Here is a 21,711-nt window from a genome sequence, read left to right as displayed (position 1 = left end):
CCCTCGAATACAATACTATACTTTGCTCGATCCCCTAGAGCCTTCTCCAAAAGGTCCAAAGGTCTTCGTTTTTTTAACCTTCCTTTTTCACAGTTCCTATATTCCACTGTTCTCTGTTTGACTGTCATACCAAGCTGAGTCCCTTATAAGCTGTAACTAGAAAATCCTGAAAGGACCTGAAACAACTGAAGTCCCTCAATGTCTGTTCACTTCTAAATGTCACTGCCATTCTGGACAGATCTGCTGAATTCATTTCTTTTTCTATAAAATGCTTCAAAGTCCCCAGAAGAAAAATCATTTTGACTCTAGAAATACAGGATACTACCTTTGAATGGACATCAGTGAATTCTCAATGAAGGACTTCAACAGAGGGTATCTTGGTAAGTGTTATGTCCTTCACATACTTTATTTTAACGAAAAGAACAAAGAACTTTGACTCAAACCAAACTATAAACAAAGATACATACCAAACCATATTGATATTGATGCAAATTTAATGTATATGTTTATTTTAGGTGAACAGTAAGCCAAATCAAAGCTCTATTCCCCAACTCCATCCAAAAAAGTACCTAGTAAACCAATGTAAACCAGAACTAAACCTGTTACTTTATGTTTAATACAACTTGTGATGAGTGGCAGAATTCCAATAATCAGAAGATCTGGTAGGTCCAAGACCTGCCTCTCACTCAGTGAGAAGCCAGAGGCAAGTTATTTAACCTATCTTCGTTTCAAGCAACTCTCTAAGAATAAGTTATAGATAGGCTGTAATCTTCACAGGTGCGAAAAGGGCCCACCCAGTGAAATCACAGGTTCCTGATGTAGTAACATAGCACTTTGAGTCACACAGAATGTCTTACAGGTATATCTGACCAGAATTCACATTTCATTTCACCTGAGTTACTGGAAAGGACCCTGTTCTAGGGCTTAGGAAACTTGGGCTCTAACCCTAGTTCCATCATTACTAACTACATAAAAGAAACAAAATTACTTAGTCCCTGTGTCCCAGCTTATCTATTTGCAAAATGGATATCTACTTGCCTTGCAAAGATGTGTGAAAAAGATGGGTGCTTTGAAATAGAAATTAGTTATATAAATTAAGATTCTTATTAGACTTGTACTCAGGTGAACTCAATGTAGAATATACATTGTAACAACGTGAAAAACTCCCAGAAATTCACATACCCCCACTTATTAGGCCTATATTCCCCTTGCCCAAGCTCTTACACTTAATCTCACTCCTGTCTCTATCTCCACTTTGGAAACTAACTTTTCTCCCTATATGCTTTCTCAATTGTCACCCACCCATGTTTTCATCCTGGCTTAAACCATCCAAACTATGTAAAGTATGTGGAAGAGTCCCAAAGGAGAAAGACAAAAGAGGACAGAACATAAAGCACCGTCCTGTCTCTTGCCAGCTCTGGTCACATTTGACAAGTTCCCCCAACAGATCAATATCACCACACACTCAGAGCCCTACTTGGATATTCAGGGCTTTGTCCCTCATCACTCTTCTGGACATTTTTTTGAGGGCTCAAGTCAATGTTGACGTGTAAGTGAAAGTCTTCAATGAGCTGTATAGCACCCTTCAGGTTACAAGGCTGGAATGTGGTCTGAAACTTGGGATTGAACTGCTGGTGAAGGGCAACGGAGCTTTGAGCAAAGGTCCCCAGTTCCCTCTGGGAAAACACAGAACACAATGGTTAAGCTGCGTCACAGAAATACATAAGGAATACCACGCAACCCACAAACCCTGGTCAAAAAACTCTTCCTACCTACAGAGAAGGGTTATAAGGTGGAGAAAAATAGTATTTCAGTGGCAAAACATTCTATTTAGAGCCTCTTTAAAAAAGTATTTCCTAATAAACCTCAATCCGTTCTGATTCTTCCTTTAGTCAAACTGCTAGAAGCACGTATGCTTCCTCTTTATACTATTTTCAGTGTGAATGTCTTTTTTTAGTGTGTTCTCTTTCAAATTAGACCATAAGCTATTTGAGAAGTAGGACTACAAGGTGCAGTACTAGTTAGAACACTGAACTTGGAACCTAGGAAGACCTAGGTTCAAATCCTGCCTCAGACATTTACTAGCACTATGACTGTAGAAAAGGCACTCTACCTTAGTCTCAGCTTCCTCATCTGTAAAATACGGAAAATAATAGCACCGACATTTTTAAGGTTGTTATGAGGCTCAAATGAGAGTGTACGTAAAGCACTTTGAAAACAGGCGCTCAAATAATACCATGGAAAAGGTTAAAAGACCAGCACCAACTTTATCATTCAAATGCCTGTATCTAAGAAACAATTCATCAAACCCCTGTTACCAACCTCAAGGACAATTTTATAATGGACGATATTTCAGGATTTAAAGTTCTGCCTCTCCTTTAACTCACTCCCTACGTCATGTTATTTTCGCCTTGTACAAAATAAGGTTGGTATAGAAATCACTAGTGGTAACTGCTGCTTTAAAAACACTACACATGCTAAGATGTGGAAAAAAAAGCCAGCATACCTATACAAAATTAAGCAGAACTAATAGACATCAGTGAGGCTGTGGAAACAATATATTCTCTGTTCTTTCATAGGAACCTGATGCCATGGGAGGAACAAGGCAGTAAGCAGATGCCTATGAACCCTTAGCCAATATGGGAAGAAATAGGAAGAAAAGGTAAAAATAGCTAAGATAAAGATCAAGGAGAACTGGTTAATGTAAATGAAGGGATCAGAGTAAATCATGTAGGATGAGAGACTTTGGAAAACTATTTGCCAAGCTGATTTTGCACTTTAACTTTCAGACTCATGTATAAATAGGGCAGGGTCTTACAAGAAACATCTTGGTAGTACTGGCCTCCGAGCTGAGGCTGGGGTTGGTGCTGGCCAGAAGGTGAATCTGAGTCAGGAGCTGAACATGCTGAGGAGGGAGAAAAAAAGAAGACAAGATACATCAGAGACATGGAAGGTGTTATTGTTTCAGCAACCTGGGTAGATTTTACCAATGTGTTTGCAACTTTAATCCAAATATTGTGCTTCCTGTGGAGGACACTGACTAGTTCTAATATGCTTCCTTGACTTGCATTTATCAGATATAAAAGCAGAAGAAATGAGCATGAGGATTTCAGTTTGGATATAAAGAAAAACTCCACTTGCTCTGTGAGGGCTGTGAAGTTCCAGAGTCGACTGTAGATGGAGGTCTGTTATCTCGCACTGAAAACTATAGGTCTGTTTGGCATAATCATTCATGACAGACCTTTGGAGATCCCATCCCAAAGAAGCTACGATTTAGTTTTTGTTGATATTAAGAAGTCTCTTACTGGCCTCAGGGGCTCCACGAGGACCAAATATCCCCCTGTAAGTGGAATCTCACCTGCTGCATCTGTTGCTGGAGTCTGTTCCTTTGAGCTGCATCCAGAACCATTGTGGGCACAGTAGCATCACCCTGGGGCTTGGACATCTCTGGTCTGGCCTTCTGTGCTTCCTGCTTCTGCTTAGGTCAAGATTTCTTGATCACTAACTGTGCCACCAACTGATTTTATGACATGATTTTGCTCATTATGCAAGTTCATTAGTAGTTCTTCAAACCTGTCCCCAATAGAAAGTGAATAATTTTAGACATTTCCCTTGCTCCATAACAATTTATCCTCTGAAAAGTCCCCTTTTCTCCCTCTTACCTTCCCTCTTTTCTCTCCAGTAAGAAAGGAAGAAAAATAAAAACCCTGGTAAAAACATGTATAATCAAGCAAAACAAATTTTTATATTGGCCACACCCCAAAATAAATAAATAAATAGGGGTGTGTGTGTGTGTGTGTGTGTGTGTGTGTGTGTGTGTCACAGGTTTTATCTCATCATGCAAATTGTCAACAGTCAATGTTGGAGAGGTTGTGGAATAATGGGCACTAATATATTGATGGAGCAGTGAAACAGTACAACTATTGTGGAAAACAATTTGATTATACAAATAAAGTGATTAAAATGTCCATAACCTTTGAACCTGAGACTCCATTACTAGGTTTATACCCCAAGGATTCCATCAATAAGAAGCAAGTCCTCATATGCAAAATATCTATAATGTGACTTTTTTGTGATACCTAAGCATCGGAAACAAAGCAGATACCATCAACTAGAAGAATGGCTAAACAAACTGTGGTACATGAACACAACAGAATACTACCATGCTGTAAGAAATGATGTGTATAATAAAGACAGAGAAACATGGGAAGACATAAAAGAACTGATACAAAGCAAAGTAAACAGAGATGAGAAAATGTATACACAGTAACTACAATGACTTAAATGGGAACAACTCCATAACAAAAATTCTTTTTGTTATGTGGAATGGCTCTCTGGGAGGGGGAGAGATACATGGGGTAAAGAAGACTATCAATAAAAACTTATTATCAAAATGTCTCATTCTGCATTCTGAGTCCATCATCTCTCTGTCAGGTGGAGAGCAGCATGCTTCACTATAAGTCCTCCGGAATTATGGTTGATTATCATCATAACAACCCATTTTCCATTACAGACCAGATGAGAGAGGGCTCGGAGAGCCTGAATTTAAGTTACTTTCTTGTCCCTCACCAACATCAACTACCATAAACAGGAGGGCAAGCCAAACTAACTGAAGCAACAACACAACCTGAGGGATACAGGAGACAGATCTCCTGTCAAACCTACTATCACCTCAACCATCAAGTCCACTAATCCTTTGGTGAAGGCTGCTGTATTGGTAATTAAGGTGGGACTTTATTTTACTGTTTTCTCTTTTGGCACTTATTTAATCAAGTGCCCTTGAAGAGTCTGGCCTTTGTTTCTTTAATTAAATCAGGAGTCTTTGATGACCTCCTTGCCTCAAGGAAAAGCCTAGACCACATGGGTTTAAGACGCATGTTTGTGATGCTTTTAGGTCACATGGGTGAGTTGCATGTGTGACTCACCTTTGACCCTGAACAAGATGTATAAACCCAAAGGCTGGCCTCCCTTGGGGCTCTCAGACACTAGAAGAGTGGTATGGCACTCTGGGCAGCCTCTCTAAGGACCTCCTGGCTCTTCAATCCAGATGTTGATGCTTTCCTGGTAACTATGAATTGTGATCTGGTCTGTTTATATTGTGTATGTTTGTAACTTGTTTGTATGTGTTCTGAAGTTCAGGTGGCTGGCTTTTCCTCCTGAACTAAGTGAATGATATTTGTATGTTGGATTGAGATAAGATTGTTAACCCCTTAACACTGCTTTCCTTAGTAAAGCAGATCAAAGAACCTGTGCCGGCAGCTCCTGTTGTTGGGCTTGTGTTGGTCTTTCACCCCCACAGCAGCTGCTAGCCGAATTGTTGCTACAGCAGCCCAGATTCTGCACCCAAGATCCCTGAGATTAACTAAGATGTGGCCTTAAACCCAAGGCATCAGCCTTGCTTCTAGTCTCTCTCCCTCCCCCAGCCAACATCCAGGTGAACAACTTCTATGAACAGTGTTCCCACCAACATTAACTACCTGCTCATCCCTGCTATCCTCCTCATCCTTATCATCCTCCTCTCCTCCTACCGACTCCTTGAACAATCCCACCATGACAGCAACTGTGGAAATCAAGGTATAATCCACAAAAGAGGGGAAAGGATGACCACAAGAATTGTTTATTTAAATTGGCAATTCTCAAACTTTTGATCACATTTGACACTTAAAATTTATTGAGCCCCACCTCAAAAGCTTTTATATGGATCATATCTATCCAGGTTGCTCAGCAATGAACTTAAAACCAGACCTTCAAAAAGCTGTATAATGAAATTTTAACTGACATTTTAAAAAAATAATGAAATATATACAATTATATTGTTCTCATAATATTTTTAGTGAGAGCAAAAAGGTTTTTTGTACCATTGATAAGTAAAATAAAAAATTTTAAATACTGTTTATTTCATTTTTATCTTGCTCTTTTAAAATTTCTATATTTATATAATGTACATAAGTACATTAGTATATATATATATATGTGTGTGTGTATATATATATATATAATTTATAAATGAATATACAGGTGTTGGAAGTACATGCACAAACATTTATACTGTGTATGTGATCAAAAAAATTTGGAAACCAAGACCCCAGATAACGTACATATAAGCAAATAATTAGCTGAACAGCAGCAAGTAAAGAAGAGGCATTTATATAATACTACAACTTAGCTCCTGAGTAACTGACAGCTGACATTCCTGCAATACATTGATATCTCACCTTAAAATTTCCTTCTAACAGTGATTTATAGTTTTTTAGGAAAAAAAAAGCACAAAAAACAACCTGCTTCCTAGCTCCCAAACTTATCTGTATACCCTTGGCATCTAAGGCTTGTTTTCCTTAGTCCTGTGAAACAAGGGCTTCCTTCCTCCTCACCCCTTCTTTCTTTCTATGTCTGCCATTCTTTTCTCAAAAAGTCAAAAGTCCGAACAGTATAAAGCGGGGGTATTGTGTCATACTGTCTATGTTGGGAGAGCCCTGGAAGGGGAGATGGATCCCATTTAGCCCTCATAAAACAGCACTGCCATTATAAAATTTTCTCCCCTTAGCTTAGTAATGTCTTTCCCCACAAGCCTCTATTCCTCTGCCTACCCCACTACATTCCTACCTCCTGAATGATGCTGTTTTCCTGGCTGAACCAAGAAATGAAAAACCTTCAATGCTTTCCCTTGAAATGAGGGTAGAGCAACAAGACAACTCCCTGGCAGCAACATATTGATACAACCAGGGACTGGGATGAGGCCCTGACTGACCTGCTCTCTAAGCTACTAATTTAGCCAGTTTCAGGTACTCCTGATGTGGCAAAAGTTGTTAATTTCTTTACGACCCCCTCTGGGATCAAAATGGTTTTTTTTTCCTTTTTGAAGTAATGTTTGTTCTATTTAATGGCATAAGGCAGGGAAACCTGAAGACTAACAAGTAACATCAAAATCATTTTCTAATGGATCTACAGGCAGTGGAGCTAACAAAAAGGAATGTGTGGCAAATGAGGCAAAATTGTATATATGCAAAACATGATATTCAGATTTGGAGAACAGTATATTTAGGCAAGTTTCTTAAAATTTGTTACATTTATTTTTTGTTTTTGGTGTGTAGCCCTTCCATTCCCTCATGGCTCATGTATTTTAATATTTGAGAATTCCTAGCTGATCACAAGGGTAACTGGGAAAATAAAGGGAAGCAAATTTGGGACTAAAAATTTGCTAGAGATAATGCACAAAATATGCAATTCACGAACAATTTAGAGTTGAATAATATACATACCTGTCAGATCCCATTTCAACAAAATCCAAGAAATGATCCCAATTCTTTTGCTGCACTAGAATTTTTTTCTATCAGATATTGTTTGAACTAAATGTATGCTGGGACTTAAGAGGCTTTTCAGTTATGTTGAGTTTTTTGTTGTTGTTGTTGTACTGATACATGTAATGGAATTTGGCCTATGTCTTATTTATTACACTTTGGTTTATGTTACCTATTCTATTGGCAATAAGTTGCATAAAGGTAGGTGATGTCTAGGCTTTAGTTGTTCCATCTGCAAAACTAGCAAGCTCAGCTTGTTTTGAGCACTGAACTAAAGTAGTGGGTTCCATTCCCACTTGGTCCAGTTTGTCCTAGATGCCCTAATTCAAGCAACAGATCCTGCAAACATATGTTCACAATGGGATCAAGCGAATAATTATAGCTGAAACAAATGAAAACATGTTTTCATTACTGAAAAAAATTAACCCCACTAGCATCATCTTCATGTACAAAAACAACCGCAACTCAAATTCTAAAGGCACAGATGCATATTCTATGGAATATGATCAGTACTTCTTAAGTGACTCACAACTTCTAACCACTGACCCACATGTATATGGGAAAAATGGGAAGGAAAAGTGCAGAAATTTGAGGCAAAATCTACAGCGAGGCTGAGCACACAGTTCAACATAATTCTTTGCTACTCTTCACCTAGGGAGTTTATTACAGATGTCAACAGGCTTGCCAAGACTAAACAAAAAATATCATGAAGGAGCTTTCAAAACCCAACAGAAATATCAATACACTTTGAAAGAATTCTTTTTAAGAGGCTTGGGACTTCTGGGAACCAAGATGCCAGAGTAAGCAGGAAATCACTGTTGCTGTCCCACATTCATAGCTCTCTCATTGCCCATATTCATGCTGCTCTCCCATAAAACAGCACCCCACAACAAATCCTGGAACAGCAGAGCCAGTTTGGAAAGACAGGATGGAGCAGTTTTTTAGCCCAGGAAACTTGGAGGAGCAACAAGAAAGGTTGGTCTCACTTGAGCAAAAGGGAAGCACATTCCAAAGCAGGAAGTGTCCCAGCAAGCCAGCAGCAAGCCCAACTCCAACAAACCAGCAGGCGCTCCTGAGCTGGTGAAGCAGGCAAATGCCAACATCAGGATCTCCCTCCCATGTGCATTAACATAGCCAAGGGAACCACCAGATTTCACTGCAGCCCAAGGCAGGCAGGTGCCAGGGGCCAGACCTCCACGTGTTCTAAATGTGTTTTAGTGTAGCCCCAGGGAAATACAGAAAAACTCCCCACGGCCTCAGCGCATGCCAGACACCACCACTAGGACCCCAGCTCAGCACCAGGTAAGGGGCCAGACCCCTACAGTCTCCAGCTGCCAGCATCTTAGGCCCCAGCACACAAAGCCAGTGACCAGGCCCTTGGCCCCCAGCATAAGAAGCTTGGGACAGTGCCCCCTGTGCTCCAGCAGGAGAACTCAACTTTAAAAGCCAGAAAAATAGGCAAAAAAGATGGACAAAAAGCAAAAACAAACATGGACCACTGGTAACAGGGAAAATCAAAATACAAACTCCAAAGGGGACAGCATTGTCAATACACCTACATCTGATACCTTAAAGGGAAATACGAAGTGGTCTCAAGCCCAAAAAGCCTTCTTGGAAGAACTCAAGAAGGATTTTAAAAGAAAAATAAGAGAGAAGAAAAATTGGGAGTCAAGGGCAAAGGAAGGACAAAAACTGACTGAAGAAAACAATTCCTTAAAAAATACAATTGGCCAAATAGGAAAAAAAAAATCCACTGAAGAAAACAACTCCTTAAGAAGCAGAATTGGCCAAATGGAAAAAGAGGTACAAAAATTCAGTGAAGAGAAGAATCCCTTAAAAAGAAGAATTGTCCAAATGAAAAAGGAGGTACAAAAGCAACTGAAGAAAATAATTCCTTAAAAATTAGAATTGGTTCCTTGGCCCACTCATTCTTTAGAATTAGATTATTTAGTTTCCACTTAATTTTTAGCTTATTTTTCCATGATTCTTTATTACAAATAATTTTTATTGCATCATGATCTGAAAAGGATGCTTTGACTACTTCTGTCTTTCTGCACTGGATTGTGAGGTTTTTAATGCCCTAGTACATGGTCGATTTTTGAGTATGTACTATGTACCGTTGAGAAAAAAGAATATTCCTTTTTATCCCCATTCGGTTTTCTCCAGAGGTCTATCATATCTGCCTTTTCTAAAATTCTATTCACCTCCTTAACTTCTTTCTTGTTTATTTTGAGGTTAGATTTACCAAGTTCAGAGAGGGGGAGGTTGAGGTCCCCCATTACCATAGTTTTGCTGTCTATTTCTTTCTCTAACTCCCTTAACCTCTCCTCTCAGAATCTGCGTGCTGTACCACTTGGCACACATATGTTAAATAATGATATTGCTTCATTGTTTATGGTGCCCTTGAGCAGGATTTAGTGTCCTTCCTTATCTCTTTTAATTAGATCTATCTTTGCTTTAGCTTTGTTTGACATCAGGATTGCTACCCCTGCTTTTTTTACTTTAGCTGAAGCACAATATATTCTACACTAGCCTTTTACCTCTACCCTGTGTGTATCTCCCTGTTTCAAATGTGTTTCTTGTAAACAGCACAGAGCAGGATTATGGTTTTTAATCCATTCTGGTATCTGCCTCCATTTTATGGGAGAGTTCATCCCATTCACATTCATAGTTATGACTACTATCTGCGTCTTTATCTCCATCCTATTCCACCCCTGTTTATGCTTTTCTTTCTCCTTTTTCCCTTCCACTCCTCAACAGAGTTTTGCTTTTGACTGCTGCCTTCCTCAGTTTACCCTCCCTCTTGATTCCCCTCTCTTTTCTTACCTTTTTCCTCTTGCTACTTCTTCCCTCCCTTCTGACCACCCCCCTCCCTTTTCTTTTAATTTTCAATTGATAGCTTCATTCAAGAGAATGACAATAATGAGACAACACACCAAAACTTATGGGACACAGTAAAAGCAGTTCTTAGGGGAAGTTCTATATCTCTAAATGCTTACATGAATAAAATAGAGAAAAAAGAGATCAATGAATTGGGCATGCAACTGAAAAGGCTAGAAAAAAAAAACAAATTGAAAATCCCCAATTAAATACCAAATTAGAAATACTGAAAATCAAATGAGAGATTAATAAAATTGAAATCAAGGAAACTATTAAATTAATAAACAAAACCAAGAGCTGGTTTTATGAAAAAAAAAACAATAAAATTGATAAACCTTTGGTCAATTTGATTAAAAAAAAGAAAGAAGAAAATCAACCACCAGTATCAAAAATGAAAAGGATGAATTCACCTCCAATGAACAGAAAATTAAACAATAATTAGGAATTATTTTGCCCAACTGTATGCCCATAAATTTGACAACCTTAGGGATATGGATGAATATCTACAAAAATATAAATTGCCCAGGTTAACAGAAGAGGAAGTAAAATACCTAAATAACCCCATCTCAGAAAAAGAAATTGAGCAAGGCATCAATGAACTCCTTAGGAAAAAATCTCTAGGGCCAGATGGTTTTACATGTGAATTCTATCAAACATTCAAAGAACAATTAATTCCTATACTTTATAAACTATTTGGGAAAATAGGTGAAGAAGGAGTCCTACCAAATTCTTTGTATGACACAAATATGGTACTAATACCCAAACCAGGAAGAGTCAAAACAGAGAAAGAAAATTATAGACTAATTTCCCTAATGAATATTAATGCAAAAATTTTAAATAAAATATTAGCAAAAAGACTGCAGCAACTTATCATGAGACTAATATACTATGATCAGGTAGGATTTATTCCAGGAATGCAAGGCTGGTTCAATATTAGAAAAACTATCAGCATAACTGATGATATCAGCAACAAAACTAGCAGAAACCATATGATTATCTCAATAGATGCAGAAAAAGCCTCTGACAAAATACAACACCCATTCCTATTAAAAACACTAGAAAGCATAGGAATAAATGGAGCCTTCCTTAAAATTATAAATAGCATTTACCTAAAACCATCAACAAGCACTATTTGTAATGGGGATAAGCTAGATGCATTCCCAGTAAGATCAGGGGTGAAACAAGGATGTCCATTATCACCCCTCTAATTCAATTTGGTACTAGAAATGTTAGCTGTAGCAATAAGATACGAAATAGAAATTGAAGGAATTAGAATAGGCAAAGAAGAAACTAAATTATCATTTTTTGCAGACAATATGATGTTTTAGAGAATTCTAGACAATCAAGTAAAAAACTACTTGAAATAATAAACAACTTTAGCAAAGTTGCAGGATATAAAATAAACCCACAAAAATCCTTGGCATTCCTATACATTTCTAACAAAGCCCTACAGCAGGAGATAGAGAAATTCCATTCAAAGTTACTGTAAACAATGTAAAATATTTGGGAGTCTATCTGCCAATACAAACCCAGGGCCTATATGAACATAATTATGAAACGCTTTTCACACAAATAAAGTCAGATCTAAATAAATGGAAAAATATCAGTCGCTCATGAATAGACTGAGCTAACATAATGAAAATGAAAATTTTACCTAATTTATTTATTCAGCACCATACCAATCAAACTATCAAAAAATTATTTTACAGAGCTGGATAAAATAATAACAAAATTCATCTTGAAGAACATGAGGTATACAATATCTAGGGAATTAATGAAAAGAAATGCTAGGGAAGGTGGCCTAGCCATACCACATATTAAACTGTACTACAGAGCAGCAGTCATCAAAACTACCTGGTATTGGCTAAGAAACAGAGGTGTGGATCAGTGGAATAGGATAGGAATACAAGATGGAGAAGTCAACAACTATAGCAATCTACTCTTTGATAAACCCAAAGAGGCCAGCTTCTGGGCTAAGAATTCACTATTTCACAAAAACTGCTGGGAAAATTGGAAAATGGTAGGATAGAAACTGGGCATAGACCAATATCTTACACCACATACCAAAATAAAGTCAAAATGGGTTCATGATTTAGGAATAAAGGCTGATACTATAAGCAATTTGGGAGAGCAAGGAATAGTTTACCTATCAGATTTGTGGGAAAGCAAAGTATTCATGTCACAACAAAAGATAGAGAGCATTACAAAATGCAAAATGGGTAATTTTGATTATGTTAAATTGAAATGTTTTTGTATAAAAAAGCCAATGCAACAAAGATTAGGAGGGAAGCAGAAAACTGGCAGAAAATCTTTACAACTAGTGTCTCTGATAAAGGCCTCATCTCTAAAATATACAAGGAACTGAGCCAAATTTATAGGAACACAAGTCATTTCCCAATTGAGAAATGGTCAAATATATGAACAGGCAGTTTGCAGATGAAGAAATTAAAGATATCTACAGGCATAAGAAAAAATGCTCTAAATCACGACTGATTAGAGAAACGCAAATCAAAACAACTCTGAGGTACCACATCTCTCCTGTCAGATTGGCTAACACCACAAAACAGGAAAATGATAAATGCTGGAGAGGATGTGGGAAAATTGGAACATTGTTACATTGCTGGTGGAGTTGTGAACTGATCCAGCCATTCTGGAGAGCAATTTGGAACTATGCCCAAAGGGCTATAAAAATGTTCATAACCTTTGACCCAGCAATATACCACTTCTAGGGTTGTATCCCAAAGAGATCACACAAGTGGGAAAAGGACTCATATATACAAAAATATTTATAGTGGCTCTTTTTGTGGTAGCAAAGAATTGGAAATCAAGGGGATGCCCATCAATTGGGGAACGGCTAAACAAGTTGTGGTATATAAATGTAATGGAATACTATTGTGCTATAAGAAATGGGGAAGATAGGGTCTTCATAATAACCTGGAAAAACCTACACGATATAATGCTGAGTGAACGGAGCAGAACTAGGAGAACGTTATACACAACCACAGATATGTGGATTCTGTGATGACTAACCTTGATAAACTTGGCTCTTCTCAGCAATACAAGGTTCAAAGACAACTCCAAAGGACTCATGATGAAGAGAGCTATCTACATCCAGAGAAAGAACTATGGAGTCTGAATGCAGATTGAGGCAAACTATTTGCTCTCCTTTTTTTTTCTTTTGTTTTTCTTTTGGGTTTTTTTTTTCATTTTGTTTCTTCTTTCTCATGATTCATTCCATTGGTCATAATTCTTTACAGCTTGACTATTGTGTAAATAAGTTTAATGTAAAGTTATATGTAGAAGAAGATATAGCGGATTCCATGCTGTCTTGGGGAGGAGGGGGGAAGGGGGGGGGAGGAGAATCTGAAACTCAAAATCATGCAGAACTGAGTGTTGTAAACTAAAAATAAAAAATCGTAATTAAAAAAAATTAGAATTGGGCAAGTGGAAGCTAATGACTCTGTGAGACATCAAGAATCAGTCAAATAAAATCAAAAGAATGAAAAAATAGAAGAAAACATAAAATACCTTATTAGAAAAACAACTAACCTGGAAGATGGATCCAAGAGAGATGATTTAAGAATTATTGTACTTCCTGAAAGCCATGGTCAAAAAAAGAGCCTGGACAGCATTTTCAAGAAATTATCCAGGAAAACTGTCCTGATATCCTAGAACCAGAGGGTAAAAGAATCACTGAAAGAATCTACCGATCACCTGAAAGGGATTCCAAAATGAAAACTCCAAGGAATATTGTAGCCAAATTCCCGAAGTATCAGGTCAAGGAGAAAATACTGCAAGCAGCCAGAAAGAAACAATTTAAATATCATGGATCCAGTCAGGATTATGCAGGACTTAGCAACTTCTATATTAAAGGGTCAGAGAGCTTGGGATATGATATCCTGGAAGGCAAAGGAGCTTGGATTACAACCAAGAATCAACTATGGAGCAAAACTGAGTATAATCTTTCAGGGGAAAAATGGATGTTCAATGAAATAGAGACTTTCAATCATCCCTGTTGAAAAAACCGGAGCTGAACAGAAAACATGATCTTCAAATACAAGACTTAAGAGAAACATAAAAAGGTAAACAAGAAAGAAAAAAAATCATGTTATTTAGTAAGGTCAAACTGTTAACATCCCTACACAGGAAGATGATACTTGTTAACTTGTATCTTTATTAAGGCATTTAGAAGGGGTATACATAGACAGAGGGTGTGGTTATAACTTGATTTTGATGTGATAATAAAAATAATTAATTGAGAGGTGGAAAAAAGGATTGTACTGGGAGAATACAAAAGGGGGAGCAGAATAGGGTAAATTACATCACATGAAGAGGGACAAAGACCTATTACAGTAGAGGGAAAGAAACAAGGGTGGCAAGGTGAGCATTGTTTGAACCTTACTCTCATCAGATTTGGCTCAAAGAGGGAATAATATACACATTCAATTGGCCATAGAAAGCTATCTTACTCTATAGGGAAGTAGGAGGAGAAAGGGTAAAGAAAAAAGGGGGGGTTGATAAAAGGGAGGGAAGAAGGGAGGAAGAAGTAGTAGTGGAAAGAAAAGGGAATGGAGCTGATAGAAGGGAGGGCAAATTGAGGGAGGCAGTTATCAGAAGCAAAACACTGGTGAGGAGGGAAAGAGTGAAAGGAGAGAGAAAAGTATAAATGGGAGAAAACAGGATAGAGAAAAAGACACAGTAATCTTAACTGTGAATGTGAATGGGATGAACTCTCCCATAAAACAGAAGCAGATAGCTGAGTGGATTAAAAACCATAATCCCACAATATGTTGTTTACAAGAAACACATTTGAAGCAGAGAGATGATGGTGGTAGCTGTTGTCCTTCGTTGGCGAAGAGGGCCAAAATGACATCACTATGCTTGAGTCAAGATTCAATGTGTCCAACTGTGGCTCATCAGGCCAATACGAGCTCAGAATACTCTGCCACAGGTCAGGCACGAATAGTCCGTGTGAACAAGGAGAGTGGGAGGCTGGTGGGAGGGATATACATACATACATACATACATACATATATATATATATATATATATATATATATATATATAGAGAGAGAGAGAGAGAGAGAGAGAGAGAGAGAGAGAGAGAAAGGGCACAGGGTGAATTGAATATGAAGGGATGCTATCTAAAAATAATATCTAAAAATAAATACAATTAAGGGGTGAGAGAGAAATATATTGGGAGAAGGAGAAATGGATAGAATGGGGTAAATTATCTCACATAAAAGTGGCAAGAAAAGCAGTTTTGTTGGAAGGGAAGAGGGGGCAGGTGAAAGGGAATGAGTGAATCTTGTTCTCATCAGACTTGACATAAGGAGGGAATAACATACACACTAAACTGGATATCTTACCCCACAGGAAAGTAGTGGGGAAGGGGATAAGAGAGAGGGGATGAGAGAAGGGAGGGCAGAGCAGGGAAGGAGGTAATCAAAAGCAAACTCTTTTGAAAAAGGCCAGGGTCAAGGGGATAAAATTGAATAAAGGGGGACAGGATAGGATGGAGGGAAATATAGTCAGTCTTTCACAACATGACTGTTATGGAAGTGTTTTGCATAATGATAAATGTGTGGCCTATGTTGAATTGCTTGCCTTCTCAAGGAGGGTGGGTGGGGAGGGAAGAAGGGAGAAAATTTGGAACTCAAAGTTCTAAAAACAAATGCTCAAAAAAAAGTTTTTTATATGCAACTGGGAAATAAGATATACAAGCAATGGGGTATAGAAATCTATCCTGCCCTACAAGAAAGGGGATGGGGTGGGGGGAGTGGCGTGACAGAAGGGAGGACAGACTGGGGAAAAGGGCAATCAGAATATATGCCATCTTGGGGTGGGTAGAGGGTAGAAATGGGGAGAAAATTTGTAACTCAAAATCTTGTGGAAATCAATGTCGAAAACTAAAAAATATTAAATAAAGAAATAAAGCGAAAAAAAGTACAAATACAAGCAGAAAGTGCCTGCCCTCAAGGAGCTTACATTCTAATGGAGGATGGCAACCCATAAAAAGGAGCTGGGGGTTAGAGGAGGGTGGAGAAGAGGATGTGGGAAAGTCTAGAAAGTTAGGAGTGGATCCAGGGGTGAAATGAGTACAGATGGCTTGGGCACCCCATGAAATGATGGTCCGAGTTTACTTTGTGCCAAGCACTGTACTCGGTATTAGAGACATAAAGGCAAAAACAGAGTTAACATTCTAATGAAGAAGACAGTGAGTAAACCTCTATATACATAAAGATACACACACACGCACACACACACACGGCAGGTGGACAGTAATACCAAAGGGAAGAGGGGGATGAGAGGACCAAGGAAAGGCCTCCTGCAGAAGGTAGGATTTGAGTTGAGTCTTGAAGGAAGCCAGGAAAACCACAAGTCAGAGATAAGGAGGGAGAACATTCTAGGCATGGGGGACAGTCAGATGCCATCCTAGATGACGAACAGCAAGAAGGCTAGTAGTACTGATGGATCACAAAGTACATGGAGGGGAGTAAAGTGTAAGAAGACTAGAAAGGTAGGAAAGTGCTTAATAAATACTTGTTGATTGATTGGCCCTTTAAAAAAAAAAGAAAAGAAAAATATGGAAAGACTTGCATGAACTAATGAAGAGTGAAATAAGTAGTACCAAGAGAATGTTGTATATAGTAACAATAATATTGTTCAAAGAGTAACTAAGTTAGTTGTGAACAACTAAACTATTTGGAGTATTATAAATACTCAAATCAACTACAAAAGACCTATGAAGAAAGATGCTCTCTACCTCTAGAGAAAGAACTGATAAACAGAAGTATGGACAGTATGATTTTGGGGGTGTGTGTGTGTGTGAGGGAGGGAGGGAGAGAGAGAGAGAGAGTAAAGAGAGATGGTGGCCTTCTGCAATGCTAGGGAAGGAAAGAGGGAGGGATACAGTTCAGAACTTAAAATGTAACAAAAAATAAATTTAATTTTAAAAAAAGAAATGGGAATATGAAATTAACGCTCAATTGTCCATCTGGTACCTATACTTGAGAAAACTAACTGTATCCTCCCACCTCTAAGTATGAGTTGGTTCTCCTCCCTCGTTGAAAACTTAATTCCTCCATCTTCCTGTTTGACCTGATCCCTCTTCATGAACCAATAGCCTTCAGCTACTTATTCCAGTCCTCTATGTCATCAATCTACTTCCACCCCACTTCCTCCTCCTATCCACAGACACAGGCCTAGATTATGCTGAACGGTAACACTACTACTTTCATTTCTTGTCCCCAACCACCTACAATCTGGTTTCCCTTTATACCCACCCAGTACCTACCACTAGCCTTTGCACATATTAAGTGCTTACATTTTTTGAAATGGTTTCCATTCTCATTTTATATTTATGATAGTCAATAGCCTTCTCTTGCTCTAAAGCCTTGATTCTACTCACATCACACCTGGCCAGCTTATTTCAAGAAATTATAAACAAAAACTGCCCACATCTATTACAACCAGAGGATAAAGTAAAAATTAATATAATCCACTAACTACTTCCTGAAAAGAACTCGAAAAGGACAAGTCCCAGAAATGCCACAGCCAAAAATCTAGTGCAAAGAAAAAATACTACAAGCATCCAGAAAGAAGCAAGTCAAGTAAACAAAGAGCTACAGTCAAGATCACACAAGACCTGGCAGATTCTACTATAAATGAAAGGAGAACTTGAAATACAATATTCCAAATAGCAAAATGTACTGGCTTACAACTAAAATTCACATACCCTGAAAAGCTGAGTATAATCCTGAAGGGGGAAAAAACTCATCTTTAATGGAAGGGAAGACATTTTAAGCATTTCTGATTTAAAAAAAAAAAGCTGAGTAGATACTCTAAAATACAAACAAAACACAAGAATCCAAAGAAGCCTCCTTAGAAAGGTAAATTTATTTGAGGAACTGGACAATGCCGTAAGATGATACAGTGTTAATGCTCTGACAGAAGGAGAAAAAAAAAAGTGCCCATTCACAATTTCAGTGTCTTCAAAGGGTAACTCCCCTAGTACAGAGTTAAACAAGAAAAGTACTTCATAATTTTAAGAGTTTTTTTGAGTTTTTTTGTTTTGTTTGTAATATTTTCAAGAGAGATCTTTTTTAACTTTGAGGAAAGCAGTTTCAGTTGAAGAAGTCAGAAGCAAAGAGTGCAAAGGACTGAGCAATAAGAGGAGAGAAGACAATGAGAGTATACAACTTTTTCTAGGAGTATGGCTGTAAAAGGGAGAAAAATAAAGGATTGTAGGTAGGGTCACACGAAAGTTTGTTGTTGTTTTTTTTTTTTTAATGGGAAAGACCTGGAGATGTTTGTTAGGCAGAAAGAAAGATGCCAATAGATGGGGAGAAAATGAAGATTAAAAAGAGAAGGGAGATGTCTACCAGGGTAATCTGCCAGGAGACTGAGGTAGATAGAATCTTGGATTCTGTAAAGGGATTGACCCTGGAGAGAACATGATGGCATTGTTCCCCTCAAACAGAGAAAGAAAACTCTAGTGTGGTGATTAACAGACTTCCTCATTATTAAGGTGGACAATTATACCTACTGGATAGAGTTGGATACCATTCATTAAAATCTTGATCCAAAGTTATGTTCAAGGGAATGGAGGCATTCGTTGTAATAGTTAACCAGAAAAACCTTTTGGACTCAATTCCTTGTTGAAAATGTTTCTAAAATGCAAAAAGAAACTTTTATGTTGCCTTGGTAAAAACCATGATTAAGCTAGGAACAATGAACCTTCTTAAGTTTTCTTTGGCTAAGATTTGATATATCTTAGAATCATCTCAAATACTATTTGTCCCCATATGCAATCATCCTACAGATCTTAGGATGCAAGGCACTGAAGACTGAACTTATCCCAGATTAGTTTTTTACTAAACTCTTTACATACACTTGCTTTCTTGTCACTGGGTTCTCCTCAAAGGAAAGTAAAAACTTCCAGTTTATCAAGAGTTCCAATTAGATGAAGCTTTACTACATTAAGAAATAACTGCTGGTTTTCAAAGAAAGAAACCCAAGGTACCAAGAGCCATATGAAAAAATCCTTTAAATTACTAATAATTAGAGAAATAAAAATTAAAACAACTCTGAGCTTCCAAATCACACCCATCAGATTGGTAAAGCTGACAAAAAAAGAAAATAACAAATTCTGGAGGAGCTGTGGGAAAACAGGTACGTTAATGCCTGATGGTAGAACTTTGAATTAGTCCTTCAAAAAAACAATTTGAAATTATGCCCCCAAAACTATTACACTGTGTCTATATACCCTTAGACCCAGAGCTACAACTACTATATATCTATATCTATATCTATATATATATACATACACACATATATATACATATACCCCAAAGACATCAAAGAAAAAGGAGCCATATACACCAAAACACTTATAATAGATTTTTGTGATGTCAAATAATTGGAAAATAAAGAGGTACTCATCAATTGGGGAATAGCTGAACCAGTTATGGTAAGGAATGTGATAGAATACTATTGTGCTATAAGAAATGATGAAAAATATAGTTGAACTGATACAGAGTGAAATGAGCAGAACCAGGAGAATAATTCCTACAATAACAACTCTACTATAAAAACAAACAACTCTGAAAGACTTAAGAACGCTGATCAAAAAAAAAAAATGATCCCAATTCCAGAAATTCATGATGAAACATGCTACCCATGTCCTGACAGGTGATGGACTCGAGTTCAGATTGGGGCATATTTCTTTTTTGGACATGTTTAATGCTGGAAATTTGTTCTGATCCACTATACATGTTTGTAACAGGGGTTTTGTTTTTCTAGCTGTCTCAAGGAAGGAAAAGAAGAAGGTGAGAATGTAGACACGAAAATAGAACTGAATTTTTAAAAAAAGAAAAGAAAGAACTGCTGCTGTCTTCACATACAACACAATGCTACTAATGAGTACAGAAACATGGAGTTCACTTTAACTTCATTAGTAATATTCTGATCATGCTAGCTATATAACCCTAGTGTTAGAAATATGTGTGTATGTGTATATACATATATTTTTTCTCCCTATCTACCTCCAGTCTTCTGTCTAGACGATTGCTATGATTTACAATTTGTAGATATCAGATTGATCACAATCTTCCCAAATGTCACAGATAAAATTTCAACTCTTCATCCAGACCTCTGTCTTAGCTTTTCAATAGGCAAATATTTATCCCTTTCATTCTATTCCACTGAAATGTTTTATTTTTATATCTTCTACATTTCCCAAAATATCATTCCTCACTTTCTCCCCAGACAGGTACACTTATAACAAAGCAGAAAAAAAGCAGTTCAGTACAACTTATTAATCAATTTCAACAGTATATGCTGGCTTCTACATCTCGAGGGCCTTCCCCCTATAAAGGAAGGAGAACCTGCCTTACACTTTCAGCCACGCTGTTTTTGCATAGCCTTTTTGCTCAATCTTAATACCACATAGTTCCTCTGTATCCCACACTGCATTCTCCCCTTTGGAAACCAATTATGTTGCCATCAGAGATTAAGAGTTTTTTCCTGGCCAAAACACAGCACCAAGCCATAGCTTCTGCCATACTTGTGAAAGATCCTTATTAGGATAATGTGCACTAAATCATCTGAATAAACCCCTGGATGCCCTGGTCAATCAAGGGGGAAAATAACTGGGTAGACTTTTCCCCAGTGAACAAACTAGATATTTAATTTTATAAGGATGGTAGCAATGGAATGCATGTGATAAACCTTGTGTCATAAAGCTGTTTAATTTATCCTATTATGTTTCACTGCTCACCTGTCACGTAGATCAAATATTATATAGGATAACATTATTAGAAAAAAATCATTATGAGTGTGGCCATATCAATCCAGAATTCTAGTGACCGACCCAATTACATGTTGCCACTCAGTTATCATAAAAATCGAGTATTACAAATGTAAGGGGAGAAGGGAAAGTTGGCTCCTGACAAACTAACTTCTCCAGTCCAGGATATAATCACAGATGATAAGGTGTTAAATTACATATAAAAATAGCTGTAATCACAAAAAGTAAAGGGGCAGATAACAGAGATGGATTATGAATATAGCAGGGTACTAACACCCCGCTGTCGCCTTACACAGTGTAAAAGTTCTCCTCAGCAGAACCAGACAGACACTGCACAACACGTAGAGAACTGGCCGCACTCCGACTACCTTGAGGAAAGCTAGCTTGCTAAACTCTGCAGTTAGTCCTTGAGAGGTAAGGAGGAGTGAGGAAAATGGGTTTTCCCTCTCTTCCTCAACACGATCAGCCATAGGGATTCGCAGCTAATAAATCGGGCCATCTTTTGTCTCAATTCTTCTTGTTGTCGCTCAGTCGTTTCAGATACATCCAACTCCTCGTGACCCCGTTGGGAGTTTTCTTGGCAAAGGTACTGGAGTGATTTGCCATTTCCTCCTTCAGCTCATTTTACAGATGAGGAAACTGAGGCAGAGCTAAGTGGCTTGCCCAGAAACACTGCTAGTGAATGTCTGAGGCCAGGTTTGAACTCAGGAAAATGAGTCTTCC

At 37.8% G+C, this 21,711-nt stretch overlaps 1 protein-coding gene across 4 annotated transcripts in view; it reads right to left on the bottom strand.

Moving 5' to 3' along the window:
* Positions 1 to 21,711, bottom strand: part of LOC118845742 (GON-4-like protein) — a 43,490-nt gene that overhangs the window by 7,638 nt on the left and 14,141 nt on the right. For 3 of the 4 annotated variants that reach the window (XM_036753750.1, XM_036753751.1, XM_036753752.1), the window contains 3 exons: positions 3,359 to 3,573; positions 2,819 to 2,905; positions 1,478 to 1,676 (listed from right to left, as the gene is read on the bottom strand). In XM_036753750.1, coding sequence (XP_036609645.1) covers positions 1,478 to 1,676; positions 2,819 to 2,905; positions 3,359 to 3,445 — 373 coding nt within the window. In that variant the 5' untranslated portion in view covers positions 3,446 to 3,573. Of the gene's footprint in view, positions 1 to 1,477; positions 1,677 to 2,818; positions 2,906 to 3,358; positions 3,574 to 21,711 lie in introns of those variants that run through there. The other variant, XM_036753753.1, reaches the window with a different exon arrangement.

The sequence above is a fragment of the Trichosurus vulpecula genome, chromosome 4 (genome assembly GCF_011100635.1).
Source record: "Trichosurus vulpecula isolate mTriVul1 chromosome 4, mTriVul1.pri, whole genome shotgun sequence".
Lineage (NCBI taxonomy): Eukaryota > Metazoa > Chordata > Mammalia > Diprotodontia > Phalangeridae > Trichosurus > Trichosurus vulpecula.
This window is presented reverse-complemented; position numbering and strand designations above follow the sequence as displayed.